Raw genomic sequence first — 26,132 nt, 5'->3', positions numbered from 1 at the left:
GTCAAGCCAACCAAGATTTTGTAGGCTATAACCAGTAGCTAAATAGCTCCCAGGAATTTAGAACCCTGAAATGTGTCTACTTTAGTATAGTTCTGGTGGTCCGTTGTGTAAGCAAGAACTATTTTCCCTTCCACATAGTTTGTAACTAGAGTGGAATTCGAGAGAGGAATTCTAGAGAAACTTCTGGCCACACTTTTGGCTTAATCTGTAATGAGGCACATTAAGTGAGCACTGTAGCCTCACCTACAGTTTTTTTCTGTGGTTCAGAGACTTTTTAAATCTGGTTCAGACCTAATCGTCTCAGGAGGATGGGAGGGTGTGATGCACAACTTAACTGCAAATGGTACATGATTCTTTCTAGGAATTTAAAACAAACATGCTCACCCTCACTGCTAAACGGATTAAGCAACATTGTGTTCTTGGAGAAATACGTATCTGCTTACCATGCTGATTCTTTTAATGACTCTTGCCGTTTCAAAGCACTTGGATTGTTGTGCATGCTTGTTACTTGTGGCATAGTCCATTGTCACAAATACATTCATGGTCCAAGAAAATTGTAACCAGCACATTGAGTTTGCCACTCAATGCCTGAAAGAACTAGTGCAAAGGTGTGATGCCAACTGGTTTACTCTCCTTTGTTCTCTTTAAATACCTTTTTATAATTTTGTCAAATAATTGCGTATTTCTGTGGCATTCTTAGACTTATTTCCCATTATAGATTGCGTACAGTGTTTATCAGGCAAATGTCTGACTCTTGTATACATTTTGTTGGTCGCTGCGCTTGGCTCTGGAATTCCAGATTATTTGGTTACAGCACATCTACAGCAATTTAGTATTTGTTATGCAGATGGAGATGTGTAATCCCTCATAATATTGTATGATGAATATTCTATAGAGAAACTTTCTTAGGAGGTGGTTTTGCGCACCAAAATATATATATTTTTTTATTTATGTATTTGTTTAGTTTAAACCTTATCCACTTACAAATGCAAGCAAAATTAACATTACAATACATATCCCTATTTCATTTAAAAAACATCATTTCTCTATTCAATTTCACCAACTACACAATTATTAGTACACCATTTTTAAAACACAATAAACCAATTTAATATTGCCACACCTCTATAAATATCGTCATAATATAATAACAGTTGCACAAATTACTAAATTTCATTTGACCATTCCATAAGCACTTCAGAAATGGTCTTCGCATCTATTTCCTAATCATGTTTTCTGGGTCAAATATTATTCTCACCATTATTCATCCACTAACTTCCTTTAATCATTGCCTCTAATGTAAATATATAATGCTATTCAAATCAAGACTATATTTATACTTTGTTTTTTACTTTCTTAATTTCATCTTGCAGTTTGTCACCTTCAAGCACCAATCTTTTCCAAATGTAAAAGGCTGCCCCCTCATACACCAAAGGATCCGCTATACAAATACTGGACCAAAATTGGTCTGACTGCATAATTTTTTCATCACACACTAGATCCTTATATTCATTACTATACCAACCCTCCAAATGTATACAGGCAGTGAGTAAGTGCCTAGTTGTCTCGATTTCTAAATTGCAAAATCTACAAAGTCTTTTTGCCAAAGAAATATCATTCCATGCTCCCGTATATTCCTGGCTAGGCAGCATGTTAAATCTTAGCAACATAACGAATCTGGAAAATTCCCTGCTTCCAACCTTCCACAAATAGCTCCTAGGTTTATTGCATAAAATTCCCTTAAGACAATAAGTAGGAAAATCTGCTTTTCTTAGCCAATCTGTATATATGAATAATTGGATCCCATTGCATAGCTTTTTTCTTTAGTGTTTTACACAGGGCATTCACATGATCTGTTTCTTTTGGTAACTGCATATTTATCGTGTTCACAAATGAGAGCAAAGTAGTTTCCAGATCCTTCATTGCTACATTGATTTTACCTTGTTTCTTCATGATGGACACTATCACCTTCAACAAACTGGCAAACCCCTTCACTTCTAGAGTCATCTTTCTATACAGTTTACAACATCTAATTTTCCAGAAGGTCGTCAAAGAGATCAGGCCTAACTCACACCTAATTGCTTCTATTTGGGTGCATTTCGGTAAGCTCAACGCGGGACTCCAAATGTTACCTTCTATTTTACTTAGTTCCTTAGTGAATCTTGACATCACCGTCACTAATGCATACAAGGCTCCAGGAATTATGCATGTCTTATATATTTCAAAAAGACCTTCAATTGAGTGACCTACCTTTTTGTAGATATATAAGCTCTGGTAACATTCCATTTGTTTTGTCACGGTTCTAATTATCATGTCTTCATAATCTTGCCTTGGAGGATTACATTTTATTGGCAAACCCAGATAGGAATAGGTCTCCACAACCTCAATGTCTTGTGAGTCAATTTTCCATCTAAATTAGCATTTCAAATGGATTGTGTCCTCCAATGTATTCCTTATCTTTGATAAATCCATTTCCAGCTTGCTGGCCTTGGAAATGTTTTCTCAATAGAGGGCGCTGCGCGTCGACATCCCTCGAAGGCCTCTGAATCGGCGCCGATGTCACCATAGGTATAAATAGTCTACCGCAGTGTCCGTTGCTCAGTTCAGTTTTTCCACACTTCGTAAGCCTCGGAGACGCAACGCTCAGTTCTACTCATCGAAAAATCTTCAAAATCTTCAAAAAATACTATATCCTACAATGACATCTTCCTCCGAAACATCAACGCCACGGTCCGGCTTCAAAAAATGTCGAGATTGTGGTAAAAAGATGTCATTAACGGATCCTCACAGGATCTGTTTGTGGTGCCTGGGATCAGAGCATCAGTGTTCGGAATGTGTGGCTGCATGTCAATGACGGCGAAAGCCTTGAAGGAGCGTCGGGAAACTAGAAAGAGGTAAGACAGTTAAATCTTCTACCCCTTCAAAATTGTCCTCGGCTGAATCGAGATATTCGTCTCCTCACCACCGAAAGAAACATTCACGATCGAGATCTCGAAGCGGTCCCACCACTCTTCGAGATCGAGACACTCTAAGAAGAGGTGTCATAGATCTCCCTCCTCTTCATCCTCGAATTCCCCAGAAAGGGTCACCTGCTCCACTAAGCACAGCTCTCCAGCTAAGTGAGAGGAATTTCTCAAGAAAATGCTTAGGGTCTTCGAGAACGCGGCCTTGACCCCCTCGGAGATGCCTAGAGGTGATACCCCAGGTGAAAGACCCGAAAAACAAAAACGCTGTGAGTCCTCGAACCCGGCAAACAAAAACCCTTGAGAGCGTCATGAACCCTCGAGTAAAGACAAAAAGTCATCGGGTAATGCTGCGTCTTCGATGCCATTGTCGAAGGTACCTTCGACGCACAAATCTGTGTCATCGATGCCATCATCGACCCCAATGAAGTATACGTCCTCGAGGCCTCAAACCTCAACTACGCCACCGGCACCAGAGGTGATGAAGGTCCCGCCCAAGGCGTTGAGAGTGGGGTCAACAATATTGACGACACCGAGTAGGATTCCGGTCCTCTGGAGTACATCGAGAGTTTTTCGATGCCATTTGCGGGTTTGTCAAGACCTGTAACGTCTACATCAACAACAACCTTTTGTCATGATCTCTGCTTCCAAAAGGTCAGGGTTTTCCCAACTCCCTTGGAAGCAGATCCATAACCCAGGTTCTGAGGGCCAACCAGTCCCAATTGGACCTTTTGGACCCAGTCCTGGCGCCAGTGGCACCAGGCTCATAAATATGCCCAGTCCCAGCGCTGGAAGCGCCAGGCTCATAATGCTTGGGTGGACTTACCTGCAGCAGACCATGCTGCTTACTTGCCTGCCAGTTGAGCCTCTGATCCTCTTCTGTTTGGAACTACTTTTCCTGTTGGGTGGGGCAGGAGCCACTCCCTAGATTCAGAACACTGGAACTCTTCTGGAAAGCAGGAACTCTTTTCTTGCCTAGGCGTGGCTGTGGAAGGAAACACCTAAGCACTACAGGAGGCTATTTAAACCACACCCGGTGGATGAATCTTGCTTTGCGTTATTCTGCATCCTCTGCAGCAGAACGCTCATTGTGTCTTCTGCATCGGATCCTGGGCCTAAGGAAAAAGGCTTACCATCCTGAATCCAGTCTTCAGCAACACCTATAAAGACAAGAAAGAACAGGTTAGCATTCCGGCATCTGAAAGACAAAGGCTTACCTACTCTTCGTGCGCTCCGGAGGTCTTCACACTGCATTCCGGCATCTGAAAGACAAAAGCTTACCAACTCTTTGCACGCTCCGGAGGCCTTCGGCGCTGCATCCTGCATCTGAAAGACAAAACAAGGTGCGTTTAAAGACATTGGGGAACTTTAATACTCACGTGCCATTACTCCTTTCCACATCTAACCCAGTGGGTATTCCGGCACCCTGCATCCGCTCCGAGCTTCTACCTGCAAAATAAAAGACAGTTAGAGCGCATCGTGAAGCAGGCAACCAGCGCTTACTTACGTGCTTCGAGGCGCTTCTATTCATCACACGGACTCCATCTTCAACTGACTTCAGCCCGTCATCCGCCATCGCCGGAACCCTGCAAAACAAGAGACATCATTACTAAAGACTTTAAAGACAATAGAGTTACTCGAAACTTACCGTTCGTGCAGTAAACGACGGACAGCAGTCCTCTGAAGTCAAGAGGCCTGCGCTACCTATCCAGTGAAGAAACTGGTTACAGCACCCTGCCCCGAGGCAGATGGAGAGCTCGGCATTCACTTACCTAAGGTGAGAGCGTTAACCTTTGGGGGTCTACAGGAGAGCAAAAAAGGAAAGAGATAGGGACACCCCAATAACCCCAGTTCATTAATCCCATATTTTCTATCTGCAGACATCTTACTCTTGAAGTCAGGCATACAGCGCACAGAGGTCCAGCCCAAAGAGCCAACCAGGTGCTACACATCACCTTTGAAGATACGGTAGTCGCCCAGTCAAGACCGGCGCCTCTGCGAGAATCAGGTGAGCGTTACACCTTTTCACAAGCAGTATCCACGAATTTGGCTCCTTCTGCTCTGGGAATGGGTTTTACCCTTTATCCAAGATTTGATTTATTTCAGAGCTTTATCCTCTATATATGAGGAAGGGGAGGACTCTGCCAATGAGAGACTTGTTGGGTTACAAAGAACAACAATACCCATTCCAGAGGAACTCATTTCTGAGGAGAATAGATTGAAACATCTACAAGAATCTTTACAAGATGCCAGTGGCATAGATACCTCTCCAGAGGCAGAATTTGCTAGATCAGAACCTGGAGAACATGCAGAAATGCCTTACAGAGCCCTTATGGCTAGACTTATGCAATTTATCGGGTGGACAACACCTGCACCCTCTTTCCAGCAAGATGATCTTACTGATATCTTAGATAAAGGACCTCAAGAAGACCCTATAGTCCCTTTTCATGCTGCATAGCAGAGAAAAATGGCTGCAAATTGGGAGACGCCTGAAGTTATCCCTGCAGTAAATAAAAAGCTCTCTGCGAAGTACAGAGTATCCGCCTCAGACCCTGAATATTTTAGTAAACACCCAACTCCAGAGAGTTTAGTAGTGCAGGCAGCGATGTCGTCAAATAGTAAGTCGGCATACCCCACTATACCGCAAGACAGAGGCAACAAAAGATTTGATGCCATGTCTAAAAAAGTATTTTAGCATGCAGTATGGCACTTAAGTCTATCAGCGCCACTTGCACGCTAGCTAGATTCAGCCACACCCTTTGGGAGTGTGTTTCATCAGCAGTTAACTATCTCCCAGAAGGGGAGGAACGAGACGCATCCTTGAACATCATCAAGGATGGGAACGATGCGATGTGCGAGTCCCCCCAAACAGGTATCTGCTCTGCTGACAGCATCAGCAGAGCCATGGCGCAGAATACCACAATCCGCAGATTTAAGTGGTTGCGGAAGTCTGGTTTTGCTCCAGATGTACAAGCCAGGCTTCTGTATATGGCCTTTGACGGAACCTCTCTATTTGGCAAAAAAGCTGATGACAGCCTGGAGAAATTGCAAACATCAAAGGCGGCAGCAAAATCACTTGGGACTGCAATCCGTCAAACTCCAAGTCACCCCACAGGTACGTCCTGGAGGGGGGAGCCCTTTCGTTTTTACTACACATTCGGAAAAGGCAGAGGGCAGCCAGCTGAAAGGGGCCAGAGACGATTCACCCGTGGTGGACGGGTCAAAGGTACTAAACCCGCATCAGTAGGTGCCGCTTTACCCTCAGCATCTGCGTCAGCCGCTTCTAAACCCCTCTGAGGTATCCCCACACAAAACACCAGTAGGAGGCAGGTTAACTCAAAATCTGACAGAATGGCAGGCTATTACGTCAGATGCATGGGCATTGGAAACAGTTGCCCAAAGGTTACTGCCTGCCTTTCCTACACACTCCTCAGTCATCCACCAGGGAACAACTCTTTGAAGCTTCCAGAACCGCTCCTTATGCATGAGATTTTAGACCTGCTAGAGAAAGGTGCCATAGAACCGGTACCTGTAGCGGAGAGGAACAAGGGTTGGTATTCTCCCTATTTTCTAATACCGAAGAAGAACGGAGGATTGAGAGAATTAAACAAATTCCTCAGGAAAGACAAGTTCAAGATGGTAGCCCTTTCTCAGATCCTTCAGGCCCTCCAGCTTCAGGACTGGTTGGTATCTCTAGACCTCCAGGATGCTTACTTTCATGTGCCAATCCATCACAAGCACAGGAAGTACCTGAGGTTCGCCATTGGCAAATCTCATTATCAATTTGGAGTTCTGCCATTTGGGCTGACCTCCGCCCGAGGGTCTTCACCAAACTAATGGCGGTTGTGGCTGCAAGTCTAAGGAGGGAAGGGATTCATGTCTACCCCTACCTGGACAACGGTTGATGAGAGCAGTGTCCGCGGAACAAGCTCAGATTGATATAGATTATGTTTGCCACTTCCTCCACAAGCTGGGCTTCTCCCTCAACCCTCAGAAGTCACAGATGTTACCATCACAGAGACTGCAGTTCATTGGAGCAGTCCTGGACACATCCCTGGGAAAAGCCTCGCCACCAGAGGTGAGGGCTCAAGATATTCTACAGATGGTCACCAGGTTTAAAAAATGCCCAACGTCTACCAGCCTTCGACTTTTTGAGGTTGCTCAGCCTCATGGCATCCTCATTTTCCTAGTGCCAGAGGCTCGCCTGAGGATGAGATCTTTCCAGTGGGCGCTAAGGACCCAGTGGTCACAATTCTCAGGGAGGATGTCGGATCTCCTACTAATCCCAGACAGAGTAGCTCGAGACCTTCAGTGGTGGTCCTGTCGGGAGAACATCTTGAAAGGAGAACAGTTTTGGCAACCATGGCCGGAGATAACGGTAGTCACGGATGCCTCACGGGGTGGGGAGCCCATGCCAACGACTTGACCATCAGCAGTCGTTGGTCTCCATCAGAGTCCAGACTACACATCAACCTATTAGAGCTGAGAGCAATCAGACTAGCGCTGATGGCTTTCCTGCCATCAGTACAGGGAAAGAATGTCCTGATAATGACGGGCAACACAGTGGCCATGCACTACCTCAACAAAAGAGGAGGCGTAGGGTCACTGCCACTGTGCAGAGAGCCAATGCAGCTCTGATTTTGGGCAATTCAAGAAGGAAATCTCTCTATCGGCAGTTCACATAGCCGGAGAGAAGAACTTGACGGCGGATGCTCTGAGCAGGCAGAACAGTCTCCCACGAGTGGGAACTAGCTCAGGAAGTCCTTCAAGAGATCTTCGCCCTTTGGGGCACCCCCCAAGTGTATCTGTTTGCCAACAGTATCAACTGGAAGTGCGATCAGTGTTGCTCTACGGTACGCGTTCGTAGTGGACTGGAAGTTTCCACTTCTGTACACGTTTCCTCCAGTCCCCGTCATTCCTCAAATGATCAGTAGGTTGAGAAGATTCCGGAAACCCATGATCCTAATTGCCCCGGATTGGGTCAGGAGAATGTGGTAACCAGATCTTCTAGACATGGCCATCTGTCCTCCAATTCGTCTTCCGCAAAGAGAGCATCTTCTCTTGCAGAAGGTTGGGTTCTCCATCCGGATATCGGGACCCCCAACCTTCACGCCTGATTTCTGAAAGGCTGAGATACAAGGATTGGGATCTCCCGGATGACGAAATGGAGGTGTTGCTTTCAGAAGGCCAGCAACAAAATCTTTATACCGCTGCCGTTGGAACAAATTTTGCAGCTGGTGTAGAGAAAAGAATATTGAACCTTTTTCATGTAGTACACCAATGGTGTTATCTTTTTTGCTATATTTGGCAAATTCAAGTCTTCAAGTTGGCACAATCTAGGGCTACCTCGCAGCGCTGTCAATCTTCAAGCGCACTGCGGAGGAGCCTTCATACTTCAAATTGCCCATAGTGATTCAATTTCTGAAAGGGTTAACTAATGTTCCCCCTCTTCCCCCCCCCCCCCAACCCCTCAACTCCTTTTCAGGTTGCACTGTGGGACCTAAACCTAGTCCTGAAATTTCTAATGGGTACTCCATTCGAACCCCTTAATTCCTGTTCATTAAGGTTTCTCACTCTTAAAACAGTCTTTGTAGTGGCTTTAACTTCTGCTAGAAGAGTGAGCGAATTACAAGCTTTGTCTTGCAAACCTCCACATACTATCTTTCACAAAGATAAGGTAGTTCTCCAAGTGAAGCCGAATTTTCTCCCAAAGGTGGTATCAGAATTCCACATCACACAAAAGATAACCTTACCCTCGTTTTATCCTCCTCCCCATCCAGGGAAAGAGGAAGAGAGATTGCACAGGCTGGATCCAAGGTGTGCCTTGAGTTTTTACATTAGCAGACTTGCAAGGATTAGGCAAGCAGGCCAATTGTTTGTGGGGTATGCAGGGCACAAATTAGGTTTACCTATTACAAAACAAACCCATCTCAAGATAGATTATATTAACCATTATAGATTGCTATAAATTGGCAGGAAAAGAGCCCCCCTCAACATCTCGGGGCTCAGTCAACCAGGGGTATCGCAGCCTCTTCAGCTCTCCAAAGAGGAGTTACAATTAAGGACATATGTGTGGCTGCCACATGGTCGTCCGCACATACTGTCACAAAATTCTCCAGTCTTGATTCCTCCTCTAGCCAGGAGACAAGATTTGGAAACGCTGTGTTACACTCTGTGCATCTTTAAAAGGAAACATTTCGTGTTACTCCTGCCTCCTCTACACATTACTGCTTTGGGAGTCTATCAAAGATGAGGAATACGTGGGAGGACACAATCCATTCGAAGAACAAGTTACTTCCCAACTGTAACGTTCTTTCGACTGAATGTTCCTCCCACGTATTCCTCATCGCCCCTCCCATCCTTCCCCCACTGTAAAACATGCCTTGTAGTTGCAGCCTATGCTCCTTCAAGGGTATTAACCATCTCATACGAGGCAAAACAGCACCTCAAAACGGAACTGAGCAACGGACGCTGCGCGAGACTATTTATACCTATGGTGATGTCAGCGCTGATACGGAGGCCTTCGAGGGACACCGACTCGAGGGACGTCAACGCGCAGCGCCCAATACTGAGAAATTTCCGGGGCCAGCAAGCTGGAAATGGATTTATCAAAGATAAGAAATGCGTGGGAGGAACATCCAGTCGAAAGAACGTTACAGTTGGTAAGTAACTTGTTCTTCTCCCTCATACCTCTCTTATCCCCAAAGATAAGGATCTTAGTTTTGTTTACCTTCATGGTGATATTATTTTCTTTTGCATACTGATTTAGACCGTACAGCATCCTTTGGAGTCCTATCGGCATTTTATCCAGCAGGATGGTATCGTCCACATATGAACTCCAGCTGATCGCGTACTCGCCTATCTTTGGTGGGAAATTATTTATATCGGCAAAGCTTTCACCCATATCGGCCACATACAGATTGTGTAGTGTAGGTGATGTGTCACACCCCTGCTTTAGGCCAATGTTAGTTCTGATGGATGGCTGAAGATCTTATCTTTCCTTTATTCAGACACAGAGTAACCATTGTCTCCCTATACATTTATTTGAGGAAATGTAAGACTTTAGGGCATATTTTAATTTTTCTAATTTTCCCGAGAGCCTTTCCCTGTTCACACAGTCGAACGCTCTGGAGAAATCTCCAAAACAGGCATAGAGTTGTGTTTTATTCTTCATTGCTTCAGCCACTATATCATTCAAAGTCACCATATTATCAATTGTGCTGAATCCAGCTCTAAAACCTGTTTGCAAAGGTGATCTACATTTCTTTGCAGCACTCCAATAATTGATCATTTGTAATAATAGGGAGCTGAAGATCTTGCAGCTGGAGTCCGCCATGGCTAATGATCTATAATTACTAGTGCACATTCATCCCCCTTTTTTATAAATGGGTATAAATATCGCCTCCCTCCAGCTGTCCAGGAACTTACTGCTCCTCCAAATTTCAATAAATAATTCCAACAGGATAGCTGGCCATTTTTTTGGATTCCCCTTGATTACTATGTTAGCTGATCTATCCGGGCCAGGTGCCCTGGAAGATTTCAATTTTGTTTATAATCTTTGACACATCTTCCAACCCATATGGAAATACCATTGCATCCCTATTCCATCTTATCTCACATAGAGATTTAGGTCCCCATTCCTCAAAGTATAATTGAGAGATGTATTTGATCCATTCTTCCATGGAAATTAGGTTGACATTCAAATTTCTTCTTCAATAATATGTTGTCTATAAAGGTACAAGATTTTTTTTGCATTGTTAGTCTTGCATATTTTAAATACTATTTTCCAATTAGCATTCTGGATGTTATTCTTCTGTGTCCTCAGACAATTTTTATAATTCATACGAATCTTTGGCATAATCTGGTTTCTTTCTAATTCATTCCTTCCCCCGTCTTTCTTAATACATTTGATTTCTCTCTTTACCTCCTTTTTTCTTAGTCTCTATCTGGTAGTCATATACATTATTATGTTTTTTTTCCTGTTCTTTTATTTATGGACAATCGTCTGTCTTCTGAATCATTCCCAATAGATTTCCAATAAACTTCAGGCTCTTTAGAGCTATATCCTGCTCACCTATGAGTAAAATATCAAACATGTCAAATTTGGTCAAATCTGTTTCTGTCCAACATATCCTATTGCCTCCTATATTACTTTGAATGTTCATGCATTCATCCTTCCTCCTAGCGTACACTTCATGTCTTCTTATGGTACATTTCAGTATTTTATGGTCGCTATATTTAGAGGATATATGCTCCATCTTATCAAGTTGTTTAAATAAAATCCCTTTTTAACAAACCTATAATACAAACGATGCTTCACCCTGCCGTTGGTCCATGTAGGATAGCAACCACCCGCAATTCCTGGTTCTAAAAATTCTAAACCCCAGCTTTGCAGAAGATTCATCCAATGTATTCCATTCTATTGAATGATGAAAATTATATAGAGAAACTTTCTTAGCAGGTTGTTTTGCGTACCAAAATATTTTTGTTAGCTTTTGACACTGTCTGATGAGATACGTACCCAAGGAGAAGTCATGACACTTTTACCCGTCCACAGGTAGACCTGAAGGAAGCCACATTGAGTTGCTGAAGCAAATGGTATGGACTAAATGGAATAAATGTTACCATTCGGGATAAATTAACAATTGAGTAGCCTTGTCTTGTAATGTTGCCTACCGTGCTAAAGGGGTGAATGTGGTTTTGTAGCAATGATTAAATTGAATGAAATGTCTTAATTAAAGAATACCCCATCCTTGTATTGGGTGTGCATATTGCTATAGTTTCCAATGCACATTTTGTCTATTCATTTTGGTGAACGGTTTGGGTAACCTTACCTAACTTATGTTCCTACAGAAATATTACATTGTTCCACCTTGCATCCCATGTGACACCGTCTAGAGCCTTTTTGATGTACAGATTTGTGATTTGAAAAAAAGTGGGTCCTCCTATGATTTACTATTGTATGGTTTTCATTTTGTAAGATGCTAATGTGTCCAGCCGCAGGGTAGGCTCTCCTGTATAAAAGCAAGAAATAACAGAATGTTTTTATTGCTCCGTGTAACAGATCTGCGTAAGCAAGCCCGACAGCTGGAGAATGAGTTGGATCTGAAGCTGATCTCCTTCAGTAAACTATGCACCAGCTACAGCCACAACAGTGCCAGGGAGGGCCGACGTGATGCATATAGGTATTTTCATTTTTTGTTTCAATTCAGCTTTTCATGTGCTGGGCTCCTCCCTTGTCGCAAGTTGGCCTGAAGATTGGCTAGACTTGATAGTCTGTTACGTAAGGGAGCAGACCTGTACCAGGTGTCTTGAACCCTGATTGGCAAATATCTTGCTGTCCAGGTTTCTCTATCAGAGGCTAAGTCTGTTGTTCAATTGTTAGATTGATGAGTGTTCAAGTTGTAACCAAACCCATGCATTTCCGTCCCCTGATTCCACCTTGGCTAATTGATCCAAACTCTGGTCCTGCTTTTCCTTGTGGGACATTGTTGTTAATTCGATTGGAACGTTGCAAGGATTAAGGGTTGCATGGAGGCAAGTATCGGCATTCTAGCATCAATCGGGAATGTGTAATACTCCTGCAGGGGAGTTGGGCAGTGGTTCCCCAGTGTAAGAAAAGATATGTTTAATATTGTGTTCTGGTAACATCTACACAGAGGTCTACCGAATGGTGTTGGAGGGGTCTGCTCGTTTCGGTAACAATCAAACTGGCAGTGGTGGCTCTATAGCTAGCTTCTGAGTCTCCAAATATTCTCTATTACTAAAAAGGGCAGAGGTGTCATCTTGTAAGTGATTCCTTAAATGTATCAATCCGACTGCTCTGAGAATTGGCCACCATCGGACCATCTAACAACCATTATGAATCCAGCTAGTGGTCCGGGGCCTTATCTACAAGGCAATCAGTATTTAATTGGAGCTAGAGTTGAGGGAGTGAGGACAAGCTCCTTTTGGAAATTGATGAGTTCAGGGAGTGTCCCATCCATGACCTATCCTGAAAGAGTGACCAACAAGATAGGGCATCAGATGAGAGAATGGACCTCGGATCAGATGTAAAAGCTCTTAATGGGGAAACCCCTTGGGGATTCTCCAGTAGCAACCCCCTTTTATGACAATTCGGGGTCTCCGAGAATTGACTATGATTACGTGTTTGGTCTGTTTTAGTGATGTTTGGGTGGACTTGAGGGTGGAATGTGGATACGACCCTTTGCACATAGTGTATGACTAGGCAGAGTTACAGTTGTGGCCACTGCCAAACATAATAAGGGATGGTCTAATGTAGTCTTTTATAGCTTCTTCTCTATTGTGTTTTAATCATTGTGCAGGGACTAGAGTTAATATTTACAGAAGAGGAGGAATCCTTGACAAGAGTAAAGGCTATGGACAACGTTCTTGAGATCATCAGAGGTCTTCTGAAAACTCCTCTTCACTCTTCTCAGTAACCTTTGACCCAGAGGCTCTCCTTATTTTGAAAGTGTGCCACAGCAAGAAGTGGGAATTAGTCCTGCAATTAGAAAAATTAAACTGAAAGGAAGGGAGTTCTACAAAACGGTCAGCTTCATCAGCAAGAAGGATTGGGGATTGATTTATATCAAGTGAAGGGAGAAGGCTATGGAGGAACTGGCTTAAGCCATACAGGACAAAGATTCCCAGGCTTTGTGGTCGCTGTTTACCTGTGACGAGTAGAGCGCAGTATCTCTCGGTACACCTGGATAAATCGCTTCCTCTATTTACGGATATAGGCAGAGTGGGATGCTACTGGATGGGAAGGGGGCTCTTGTGTCCACCAGTAGCCAGATTTTGTCCATACCCATAGAACCATTCCAGGTGCCTCCTATCTCCTTTTAGAGGGGTTTGTTTTGCGCTTTATGTCCCAAGCCTAAGCGAAAGTCCCTCCCCCTTTCTGGCCCAGATGGCATTCCTATGGATCGCTTACGTTCCAGCCAACCATCTGTGTCCGAGTTGCCTGCACCTGTAAAAACATGTGCGTTTCCCTATCATGTAAGTCCTCTAAGATCATTTCAATTTTTACAAACTGGGGGAAAAGGGTGACCTGGCAAGCTATACGTCTGTTTCTTTCCTGGACACCTCAGGCAAGGTTTGTTCTAAGCTAAGCTAGTTGTGTCTAAGGTCCAGGAGTGGGAAAGCAAAGGTGCAGTTTTTTTTTAAATATCGGTCCAGGTGAGCTTTCCACAGGGAAATGGGTACCATTGAGCAAACACTTTTTTGATGATCCTCCTTATGAAGTATGTTAACCTTCAGAAGGAGTTCTTATTTTGGAGTTTTGTTGATATGAAAATACTGTCTGACTCTCTCGATAGAGGCATATTTTGAGAGGCCCTCCGAGGTAAAAGTGTGGATTCAGCATTGATTGGCTTGATGGGGTCCCTTGATGAGGGTTCTAGAGGAAGAGTGAGACTTGGACTTAGCTGAGGGCTTTTCGATTGCCAGGGTAGTGATCCAAGGATGTGTCCTCTCTTTTTAACTTGTACATCAATGATGTGGGTAGCTAGTTACATGGTAGGGGTGGGATCCTACAAGGATGAGTAGCATTGGAGTCCCAGTACTTTTTGTGACTGAAGTAGGATTCCCGGCTAGACTACAAATGGCTTTGGGCAGTTCCTACAGGGTTTTGACAAGTGATACCAGTTCAAACATCTCGCCATTTACGGGCCTAAGATGTAAATCATGATTAAGGATTGGTAGAAGCGCCAGAGATCTAAGATCCTACTTGGGCGAGCTGCCCTTGAACACATCCAGTGGTTTGGCTACCTGGGCAACAGCTTTTACAACTCTGGATCGTGGAAAGCTCAGGAGGAGAAAAGTACCCTGATTTGTAAGCAATACTGTGAGGGGGAAATCCTTCCACTTCAACCACTATTTAGGGCGGGTACTCTGCGACTCCTTCCCAGGAGGCTTTTCGAGGTAAGGCTGTGGCAGGAGCATTTTTATACTGGCATATCTTTGGGTATATGCAAACTGCTAAACTCTACAGAGTGCTGAAAATATATTCTTAAAATCCTTATTTAAGATTGCCCTAGTGACCTCTTCAATGTTTTTTTATTTTGTGTAACTTGTAAAGCGCACTAACAGCCCAAGGGCATCAAGGCGCTGTTGCATGAATTTGTCTTAGTTATAGGAAGGTTACTTAGCTCATGGTTACAGAGAGCGTGAACAAAATCAGAGACTATATATATATATATATATATATATATATATATATATATATATATATATACATACAATGGTGGTTAAAATTTTGGTCTGTCATACAGTTATAATAAGAGTAACATTAAAGATAGAACAGAGCATGCGGTCCGAATGGGGTGATGGCACCGAATACTATTTAAACAAACAGCATAGTTTTTATTGCTTTCCTGAAGGCTAGATGCGACTCGATACTCCTAATGTAAGTGGGTAATGAGTTCCAGTGGCTTGCTGCCATGACCGGGAAGCTGGAGCCTCCAGCGCAAACTCTCTGGGTTTTAGAAGTGGAGTTCCTGTTAGAAAAGGCAGTTCATGTAGGTCTGGATGAGGTAGACTTAACTATCCTTTGAGAGAGGTACAACAGTGCCAAGTTATGGACACATTTGTGCGTCGGGGCAAGAGTTTTAAAGACTATCTTCTCTTTAATGGGGAGCCAGTGAACCTGCTTCCTGGTTTCCGAGATATGATCCCTCTTGGAGATGCCAGTGGCCGCCCTAAGGGCGTTATTCTGGACAGTTTGGAGTTAAGTAATGTTATTCACGGACATCCCTACAAAGAGGGCGTTGCAATAGTCCAGCCGAGATCCAATTATTGCTCTAGCAATTGTGAAACAGTTCTGACAGGAAAGGTCTAGCTGGGTTAAGCAATTTAGAGTGGTAGGCTGAGGTAGATGCAATGGCATTGACCTGCCTGTTCATAGAGAGGTGGGAGTCGAGGTAGACCCCCAGGGTCTTGACCACTTGCGAAACTGGGATTGGAGTGTTGTCAATCATGGAAGGAACGGTATTGTTTGTTCAGTGTCTTGAGGGTAACCAGTGATCCAATTAGCAGAAGTTCAGTTTTTTCACCATTAAGGCATAACCAGTTTTCTGCCATCCAAGTTTGTCTGGTGGAATATATGGACTTGAGTGTTGCCAAGTCTGCCTCATAATCATCAGTCAGGGGGTTGATGACCTGCGTGTTATCAGCATAATTAGTGTATGTGATGACCAAGGGTCCAGAATGTGGAACAGTGGTCTTATAAACAGGTTGTAAAGGTTAAGTCAGATGCAGGATCCCTGTGGTACTCCACATTTAATGTTGCTTGGATGAGCACAGGCTGAGTCGGAGAAGACTTTCATAACCCTTTCTTGGAGAAACGAGGTGATCCAAGCAGTGGCCTAGGCGGAGAAGTTGGCAGCGGTGGAGAGATGGTGACAAAGGGTATTCTGATCCACCAAGTCAAAAGCTGCAGACAAATCTCGGAGCAGGAGGAGAGCAGGTTTGCCCACATCTCTGAAATGTTCCATTTGATTTTTTAGGTCTAATAGTGCCATTTCGGTACCATGTCCCGGTCGGAAGCCCGACTGCCGGAGGCTGAGCAGGTTGTTGGTCTCTACGAATTTCTAGATTTACAGATGAGTTGCCTTGTCGAGAATCTTTAATAGGAATGGGGCCGTAGTAATGGGTCTATAATTCCCTGGGACAGTTGGTTCGAGTGTTGGTTTCTTGAGTTGAGGGCATACCCAAGCTTCCTTGAGACCAGTAGGGACGTGGCCTGACTGGAAGGAGGCATTAATGAAAGCGGTAAGAAACGGGGCAAGGGTAGGGGCGCAGTCTTTAATAAGTTGAGCCGGACAGGCGTCCTCTTTGCAAAAGGAGGGTTTAATTGATTTGAGGAGGTCAATGACTTCTAACTCGCTCATTTCCTTCAATTCAAAAGGAGGGGGGTCGCCAACAGAGCTACTTTGTAGTATAGACATTTGGTGGCTGAGTGCTTGTTGATGGGCAATGATTTTATTTTGCAACATGTTAAGTTTGTCAAGCATAGCAGATTGTATATTGTTACACCAGTTTTCATCTTTAAGGAGGCTAGGTGGGGGACGACTGGGTGTTTCTAACGCCCTGAAAATAGCAAATATTTGTTTGGTCCCAGATTTGGCATTTGCTATCCTTGTGTTAAACAAGGAGGCTTTTGCTTTAATTATGGCAACTTTATATTCTTTAGAGACCATCTTAAATCCCAACTTGGAGGAGTCATTAGGGTTAGCTTTCCAGTGGGAGACCGCTGTCCTTTTCTTTGCACGTAGTTCAAGAAGCTCTTGGGAGAACCAAGCGTTGGAATGCTTAATACGCTTAGCTTTCCTTTGGGTAAGTGGGGTGAAGGTGTCAACTGCTAGAGTGATGACGGATTTGAAGGCTTTGGCAAGAATTTCTGGATCACTAGAGAAGGGGGGGCCTGAAGAGCAGGCACCAGAAGGTAGGGTATGAGCTTTTCCTTGGTGAGTTGGCGAGAACTTCTGGAGAGTGAAGGGGGGAGGGGAGTTTGCTGCTGGCAGGAGTTCTTTATGGTATCAAGTTCAAAATGAATGGAATGATGATCAGACCAAGAAATGGGGGAGATGTCCGTGACCATAATGGAGCTGTTGTGCTGGTCAACCCAGTTAAGGGTACGGCCTTTAGTTTGAGTTGGCTCTGAGATTGCCTGGACGGACCCTAGTGTGGGCAGGGCTTTGTTCAGGGAGGCTGCTTGTGAGTCGTTCCGATCATAAAGGCCAAGGTTGAGATCTCCCAGGAGAATAGATAGGGAGGTTTTCTTCAGATTGTCAGATAGGGAATGAATCAGGACTTCTTGGAAGTCTGAGATTGGCCCTGGTGGTCGATATACAATATGGAGGATAATAGTAAAGGTAGGAAAAGGGAAGGTTGACTTTAAGAGGAAGATAATCACTATTATGGCCAAGTTCTCCTTTCACCCTTCTGATAAGGATGGTCTCTTTAGCAAAAAGAGCTACCCCTCCACCTTTCTGAAGAAGACGATCTTGCGTGAAAATAGTGTAACCTGATGGGATGGCAAGGGCCAGGGCTGGATCGGATGCTATGGTAAGCAAGGTTTCGCTAAAAATCAGAAGGTCAATGTTATGATTGATAAGATCATGAACATCTAATGCATGGGCTGGGAGGGAACAGGCGTTAATAAGGGCACAATTAAGAGGAACATTTTGGTAAAGTCCTATAAATGGGACTTGGATCAGTATTGGGCCTAGGCACATCAATCCTTGCCGTATTTGGCACATGCATATCAACAATAACAGTGTCTGGCACAGGTAGGTCAATATTGGCATTATCCAGCACGGGTAGATCAACTTACGCAATCTCTGGCACAGGTCGGTCAACCTTCAGAGTGTTTGGCATGGGCAGATCAATCAGTGCAATATTTGGAACAGGCATATCACCAATAACAGTGTCTGGCATAGCCAGATCAATATTAGCACTGTTGGGCCCAAGCAGATAATTAGCAATGTCTGGCACAGGTTGGTCAACCTTCAGAATGTTTGGCATGGGCAGATCAATCATTGCAGTATTTGGCACAGGCACATCAACAATAGCAATGTCTGGCACAAGCAGATCCACATTAAGTGTTAGGAACAGGCATTAGACTATGTGGTACTTTAGATAAAACAGCAGGTGGAGGCAGGAGGGCCATTGGCACAGATGAAGCCATTTTCTTGATGGGGAAATAATAAAGGGTTAGCATCCATGGGGCACAATAGGGCGTGAGGACGTCCGATAATAACATCGGAAAGAGAAGGTGCCGTCTGGGATGCACCTAATGGGCACATTGTGCTGATCAAATTTGCTGTAGACACCTTTTGAGTGAAAGGCAGAGTGACAGACTCAGCATGAGACTGTAAAGTTCCTAGGGTTACACTGGCGAGAGAGGAGTGTTTTCAGGTACAGGAGGGAGGATACTTTCGAATCGGGTGGGGGGGTGACTCTGCACAGTGGCCCTCATTGCAAGGGGGCAGGGTGAGAGATGCGTTAGTGATGAGATGGTTTGCTTCCATTTGTGCAGTTCCTTCTGCGGGGCACAGAAGCAAAGGCTATATGCGGTAGCGGATGATGGCGAGGGTCTGCGATGGGATGGTGGGCGGGTATTGGTGGGAAACGCTGAGCAGTGGGTGCGCCGGTGATACTTGAGCACAGGCGAGCATTCCTCGTTCATATAGACGGCGATTCAGTGTCGTGTGGTTTGCAGAATGTACCCACTCTTAGGCGTGTCGCTCTGACCACAAAGGGGGTTATAAGATGAGGTGACACAGAGGTGGGGGGGTTGCTGGCTGCAGAATAGGTGCCATATTTGGTGGATGCCGCTTACCTTGATGAACTGCTGCAAGGTTCCTACGTGCAGTGGCAGTGGGCGGCAGCCTCGAGCAGCTGAGAGCTGCAGAGAGGAAGTATGGCCTTTCCCCTCGGCCTTCGCCGTGCGGCTTTGCCTGTCAGTCTCACCCCCACCCCCTTTAAGGCGGGAGGGGAGGATCGGGCAGGCGAGGAGGGCAAATCACGGACCGGACCTCTGGCGGTGAAATGTTTTGGCGAGTCTGTGTATTGCTGTTGCTACGGCGACGATGGTGGCATTTTACAGCAGTCGGGTCCTGCATGGGATGAAATGGCTGCATCCGATGCGGAGAAGCGGCTTGGAATCGCTCGATGCACAACACCAACAGTCTCTTCAGGGCTGGAATGTGTGTCTCGCAGCAGAGCTGCAGAGAGGAAGTGGTGCCTTTTCCCCCTCGACCTTGCCCTGCAATATGGACTTGTGAAGAGCTGGGAGTAACACTTCTTTCTGAGGACCTTCTTCTAAAATCTTTGGCTTTCTTGGTTAGGTTTGTGCTGTCCAGGTTACAGTTCCCAACCAGGCCATGAGGCTTTGGGTTCTTTCAGAGTCCTCAGACAGGTTGTGGCTGAGCTGAATTTGGGGAATTTATAGGACTTCTCAGAGCAAATCTACATATCTAGGTTGTGGGATTTGAAGGTGAAACAGTGGGAACTGAGAGACCAAGTTCTATTCCAGGAGGCCGCGCAAAACGACGTACTTTGCAAGTATACTGAGCTAAGGTTCTGCACCTACCTCGATGGGTTAATCAACTCTGAAACGTGATCTCTATATACCAAGTTTCTTGTAGGCTGTCTCCCACTTAGTGTCACAGGGAGCTGGATGATTCCTGAATTGTGTGACTGTCTTTAGGCCTGTGGAACTTCGATTGAATCCATTCCCAATTGTTTTTATTGTTGTGTCCAACTTCTACTGCTCTCGTAAGTAAATGGCTGAAGCTCTTACTCATTGAAGTAGGCGTAAGATATCTCCAATAAGTCCCTGTGTAGGCCCACAGCATAGCCAGAGAGGGGGTTGTGTTCGCGTTTGCTCAGTACATAAGGAGAGCATGGGCTCTCAAAAACAGGTGCTGCTTGTCCATAATAGGCGAAGGGGTAGTGACCCACCTCTTTTGGATGAGCCGCCAAGCCAGCTCAGTGAAAATACTAAGCATTTCCCTCAGTTGCAGCAAGCAGCTGAAGTAACTCTTCATCAGCTGTCTTGAACTGTGAAATAGAAACATGTTTTCCCTTTCACAGTTCATGTACCCCAGTGTGCATGTCCAACGCCAAGACCAGGGGCATTTTACTTCACCAGCCTTGCATGGCCCAATTGGTTGAGGCTGGGGTATTGCAGCTCTGAATGTGTGTAAGGGGTGCTCCTGCGCCTCCATGAACACTTAGAGCACCAGAGGCATTGTATAGGGAGCGGTGTGCTGGAACCAGGAAGCGCTCACTGCTGCTCCGGCGCTGGGGAGCCTTCGCGCGAGCCTGACCTGAGGCTACAGAGCAGATTCTGGACTGGTCTGCAGCTAAGGGGAAAAAATGGTATGTGTGTGCCTGTCTACATGTGAAAAAAGAGTGTGCGTTGTTTGGGTGCCCATGTGAATGAGACTGTCTGTTAAGGGTGTGCAGGTGAAAGAGTTATTAAGGCTGTGAGTTTGTATGTGTGAGCGAATAATTACATATGAATGCGTGTGGTTGGTTGCATGTGCACTGTGAAGCGCACCTTATTTTGGTGTGGCATTTTGTTCTGATCATCCAGGTTAAATTAAACATGGGTGGTTTGTGGCTGGACTGGCCTTCATTTCAGCAGCCAGTCTGATTACTTTTTATGACTCTGGCTTGGCAGATTTTACTGGGCGTCAAGGGTAAACTAAGCAGGAGTGTTTTTACATGGCTAGACTGGCCTACATTGATGCAGCCAGTTTGTATATATTTTCTAACTGCAGAATGCCATTTATGTACTTGCAAAGCCAACAGAAGTATGTTCTTATATGGTAATACTGACATGTAAGGGTGCTGCCTGTATGTACATGGATAGCCAAAGCCAGCATGAAAATGTTTTTTGTACTGGCATATATTGTGGGCAGAGTCCTCATGAAAATTACTTGGAAAATTTTCTTCTGCACTGTTGGTGACTTGCATCTATTAGATTGTTTTCATTTGTTACCCTACAAAACCAAATGCAAACTGTGTGGAATTTGACTCCATTTTTCACAGAAGTATGCTGTAAAATGCACCATTTTAACGCATTATTTTAAAAATGTTCTCGAGAGTAGGAAGGCGGAGAGCTCCAAATGACAAACCCTTCTTGTTTGGATCTGACTCGCTCGGTCACTTGCACATTTTAGTCAAACCTTTTATTCCCTCCAATTTAAAAGAATTCACTAGCTGTCACTGACTTCAAGTACACTGCAGCTCTTGGCTCCTGCTGCCAGGGTCTCGCCCTTGCACCCTCCCACCTGCCACTGTGCTCTGCAGTGGACCAGACTGCGGGCGGTCATATGAAGGATCATGTGATTGCAGCCCGCCTACTTTTTCCACCTCACTTGTTCGTCCCCACCCAGGGCGTCCCATCAGTGGGTTACCCTCTAAGGACACTGCCGCTCCCTGTTTGCCCCTGTTCATGCCTGATCATGCGTCCTACCTATTATTTGCACCGCTGTTTTCTCTTTACCTCTGTAGCAAATTGACTTCTGCCCTGCAAGATTACAAGGATGAGTTGAGGCTAAAGTACCTACTCAGCCCTCACGCTTCTACAAACCAAGAGCCAACACAATCGTAAGGTAAAACAGGCACAGTTAAGAGATAGGCCTCCTTTGCCTTGTAGTAACTTGTCCTGAGGAAAGTGTGAGGGGTCAGAAATTAGAGGTGGCCAGAAAGTTGTAATATATTCTATATTAGCCATTTTTATTGAAATAAAAAGGGGTTTGTATAAGGCCTGCCTATCTGCCCCTTTCCTAACAAGAGTGTCCCTACCTTGTGTCCAAAAGATATCTGACCCTCGCACTAATATACAAAAGGTGCAAGTTAAAAGTGTCCGTTATGAACTTAACAAAAATGTGTACAAATCCAAAAATGTAAATCCAACAAAACATTCCTTGTGTCCAGGGGTTGATTTCCTTCCCCTGAACTATTTCAGGAAATCTGTTGAAGGATTTTGATCCAACAATGTTCTATTAAAGTCAGTGGGCCTCATTCCGAGTCGGGCGGTAGGTGATACCGGGCACCGGTAAGGAGACCGGTGCCGGTAATCCCCAACCGCCCGATTCCGAGGTCCCCTAACGGGAACCGTAAGGGACGTGTGGTCGGACCACACGTCTCTTACAGGTCCCGTTAGGGGACCAGGGCGCAAATAACGGGCTTGCCATTTGCGAGCCCGTTATTTGTGCCCTCCCCATTCCCATTGAGCCCTATGTGGGCTCAAATGGGAATGGGGAATGGCATTTTCAATGGGGATTTACCGGTCCCGCAAAGGTCGGACTACACTGGTAAGTTCCCATTGAACTACACCGGTGCCGGACCCGTTATTGGTGGCAGTCATGGCGCAAATATCGCCATGACTACCACAAATCTCGGAATGAGGCCCAATGAAAATGTCCTTCAAAAATGATCTTCCTCAGATTGATAACACAAATGTCTTTTCTATAGAACACTTTTCTCAGGATGACAAAGTAAATGTCTTCGACTTCAGCAATGGTTTCAAAGGAAAAAAAGGTTTCTTTCACAGAACTGTTCAAAATTATGACTTCCTGTTATACTATGCTGCCAGGTACTTCTCAACTGTATCTCTAGATATCTTGGTGTACTTCTGTTTTCTCCCTGGTGCATTCCCCTGTCAGGAATTGGCCTTTCTGTTCATAAAGACTCATACAGACTCCCTGGTGTACTCTTCTGCCAGGCGTCTCTCCCAAGCAGGGTTCACTGCTTGTTACACACCTTGCCCAGATCTTTACTACAATGTTCACTTTGCTTTTAAAGTATGACACAATTGTACTTCATCGCTATTTACATCTTGGTGACTATCACTTGTTCCAACTCTCCCACTCCAAACCCACCCCCCCCCCCGGATTGGTATCCCACACATGTGGGTTTGCTCAAGTTCTGTCTGTCAACTTTCTTCTTAATGTCTTTTGGTTTATGGCAATGCTTGGTCCGGGTTCCCCAAACTGATCTCATGGAGAATTGTACCCTTTTGGCCCTTGTTCTTCAACTTTATGTGGTTGGTGTTCAAAATGCCTCCCCAAGTGTTTGTTAACTTGATAGCACGTCCCAGGGTTCCCAAATCCTCTGGGTGGACTCACTGGTTTCCATTGTAGCTGCAACAAGAGTTTTGGTATGGGACACTTTCCTAGCTGAACATAATGTCTCTGAGTTCCCGCGTCAGCTTTTCCTTGATTCGCCGATGGAACCAGTGCCACTCCACATGACCCCATCTTCGTTGCGTGGTGATTGACCTCTTGATACTGCTATAACTCAACCGGAGTTCCTCTTCTCCGGTCCTCGACACCTCCAGGCAGTTGCCGGTACGGGTCCGTTTCTTCCTGCACTGCTCACCTCCATGCCTGTGGCTCTGACTCTGGATTCGCTTCCCATTCTGTGCTCTCTGCAGCTCTTCTCTGCTTAGTTTCTGCTTTGCAGGTGATTTCCAGGTTTAAATATTCCACACAGCTGAACAGGATTTTCACAACTAGACTGCACGTTGCACTTATCATTACTTTCATTCCATATTAACTTATTGCTCCTCTTTTTCTTCTTGACGCTTTCTGTGACTTGAAGTCCCAATGATTTTTAGACTGTTGGAAGCTACATCGTTGGACACTTTTGGAACCATTATAATTATTAAGTATTACATATGTTTTGCAGGTGTTATGTATTTCTGAATAATGGCAATATGCAATCGGAGACTCTGGGATTAGGGTTTCTTTTTTTTTAATAAATGGAAGAATACCACATCTCTACTGTGGGAGTCATTAACCTCCCCCACAACACCCCCTCCCCTGATATTTATCCCATCCCACATGATCTTCCCTCTTGACACCAACCCCGGGATCAGGTAGCAGCTGCCTTACCATGACCATGAGAGATGAGACCAACACCGGGGAATCAGTGATAACTCTGTAAGAGTCATCACAGAAGGCTATACTCTCGAGGCTGTGACTATGGTTCAGTAGCAGCCCAAACAGCGAACTAGAACAGTCCAAAATAAAGGTATGTCCAATTAAGGTTCTATTAAAAAAAATATATACTTTAATTAAACACACCATGTACAATAATAACTAACTCGAAAAACACTACGCCCGACCCACCCCTGAGGAAAGAACAATGAATATGCAAAGATAGCAAGATGCAGCATTCTGAGTAATGAATCAGGGTTGCAAGACAAGTAATAACCACAATGTTCAGTAATGGGTAGTATAGCTCAGTTGCAACGCGCTCGTCTTGGAAGCAAGACGACTCGGAGCAACAAAGGTTTGATTCCCGGGTCTGCGCTTAGACACCTCCTTGGTATTAAGCGCATTATCAAAAAAACAATTATAATTAATTATAAAAGGGTATGCTCTTGGGTGCGAAAAAAAGGATAAAAGTTAACTAACCAGTCCCCAGTCCCAGAAATGGACCAAGGGGGCAGTTGGCAGTCAATAGTACCTTTTTTGCAGTTCTTCGTTGTCCGGCAGCGCCAAATCAGTCTTCTTGGAGCTGTGTGAGCAATATAAAGATTGGAAGAGTGCAAAAGGTAGCACCGGAGGACCCTGGTGGTTCGAATGTGTCAGTTATAGAAAACAGCTCAAAGCAATTCAAGACCATAAATACTAGGGACCTGGCTGTCTTAGCTCTCTAGGTGCTGTGAGTCCCAATTCAGGGGCTCAGGGACCAGATTAGTCCTTTTCCCAAGCTCCCAAGTATGGAGGGAGAGGGGGCGGCTGGCACAAAGCTGCAGGGGTCCTTCAACACAGTGAGGTCCTGGCTCCCATTGTGGCTGGCAGAGGGGCAGGTTTTGTTCCAGCAGCAGGTTCACCCCCAGTGGTCCCTGGGTATGGTTAGCGTATAGAACTTGACTCTTCCTTGGAACACCTGCCTTCACCTCCTAACGGGAGGACTCTGGAAAGGGCTGTTCTGTCTTATCTCAACGTGCTACATTATATAACACCACACTTCAAGACCCTCAAGATATCGTAGCCAGTGTTGGTGGTCGCCCCCCAAATAAAAACCTGCTCAACAAGCCAGACAATTATGAGTAAACGTAAGGCTGTGGAGACTCATCAAGCAGGGGACGCTAAATGCCTTAAATCAGCTAACCTGCCCGCAGATTACTTCAGGAAGGCTGTTTTTGACATTGAAGCTTCAATTACGGAAGTAGAGGAGGTGAATATGGCTAATACAGATAGTACAGTGTGAGTGGTCAGACTTGTGAGGCGGACAACTTTGTAAAGTGTGATTAACTTCTGCCATTTAAAAAAAACTGGTTAAATTTCCGAAAGGACTGAACTCTATCCTTAACTTTCACAGGAATAGCATTTCATACCAATCTTTAAACTTTAAAAACTACATCAAAGAGTGGTTGCGTGTGCCTAATTGGGATTCCTAAAGAAAGACTGAACTCTATTCTTTATTCTAATGTGGCATACCCTTCATATATAAGAAATTAAACTGTATTTTAAGAGTCTCCCCATATTAACAGTGAAACAAGCCTTTCTCAAAGCTAAGAATCAATCTAACTGTAATGTGAAGTTAATAAGTTAATTTGGCCTAAGATACAAGTGTACAAGCATTACCTGAAGCTAAGAGAGTGGCACCAAGGCTTCTGGGTAATTACTTGGACTG

At 44.8% G+C, this 26,132-nt stretch overlaps 1 protein-coding gene across 3 annotated transcripts in view; it reads left to right on the top strand.

Annotated features, from left to right (window-relative positions):
- Positions 1-26,132, top strand: part of GOSR1 (golgi SNAP receptor complex member 1) — a 1,161,402-nt gene that overhangs the window by 48,689 nt on the left and 1,086,581 nt on the right. For 2 of the 3 annotated variants that reach the window (XM_069615242.1, XM_069615243.1), the window contains exon 2: positions 12,028-12,148. The exons of the other annotated variant lie outside the window; for it this stretch is intronic. In XM_069615242.1, coding sequence (XP_069471343.1) covers positions 12,028-12,148 — 121 coding nt within the window. The remainder of the gene's footprint in view (positions 1-12,027; positions 12,149-26,132) is intronic. 3 annotated transcript variants of the gene reach the window in all.

Source organism: Ambystoma mexicanum, chromosome 9 (genome assembly GCF_040938575.1).
Source record: "Ambystoma mexicanum isolate Mex_15411 chromosome 9, UKY_AmexF1_1, whole genome shotgun sequence".
NCBI lineage: Eukaryota > Metazoa > Chordata > Amphibia > Caudata > Ambystomatidae > Ambystoma > Ambystoma mexicanum.
Note: the sequence above shows the minus strand (reverse complement) of the source record. Positions and strands in the feature narration are given on the sequence as shown.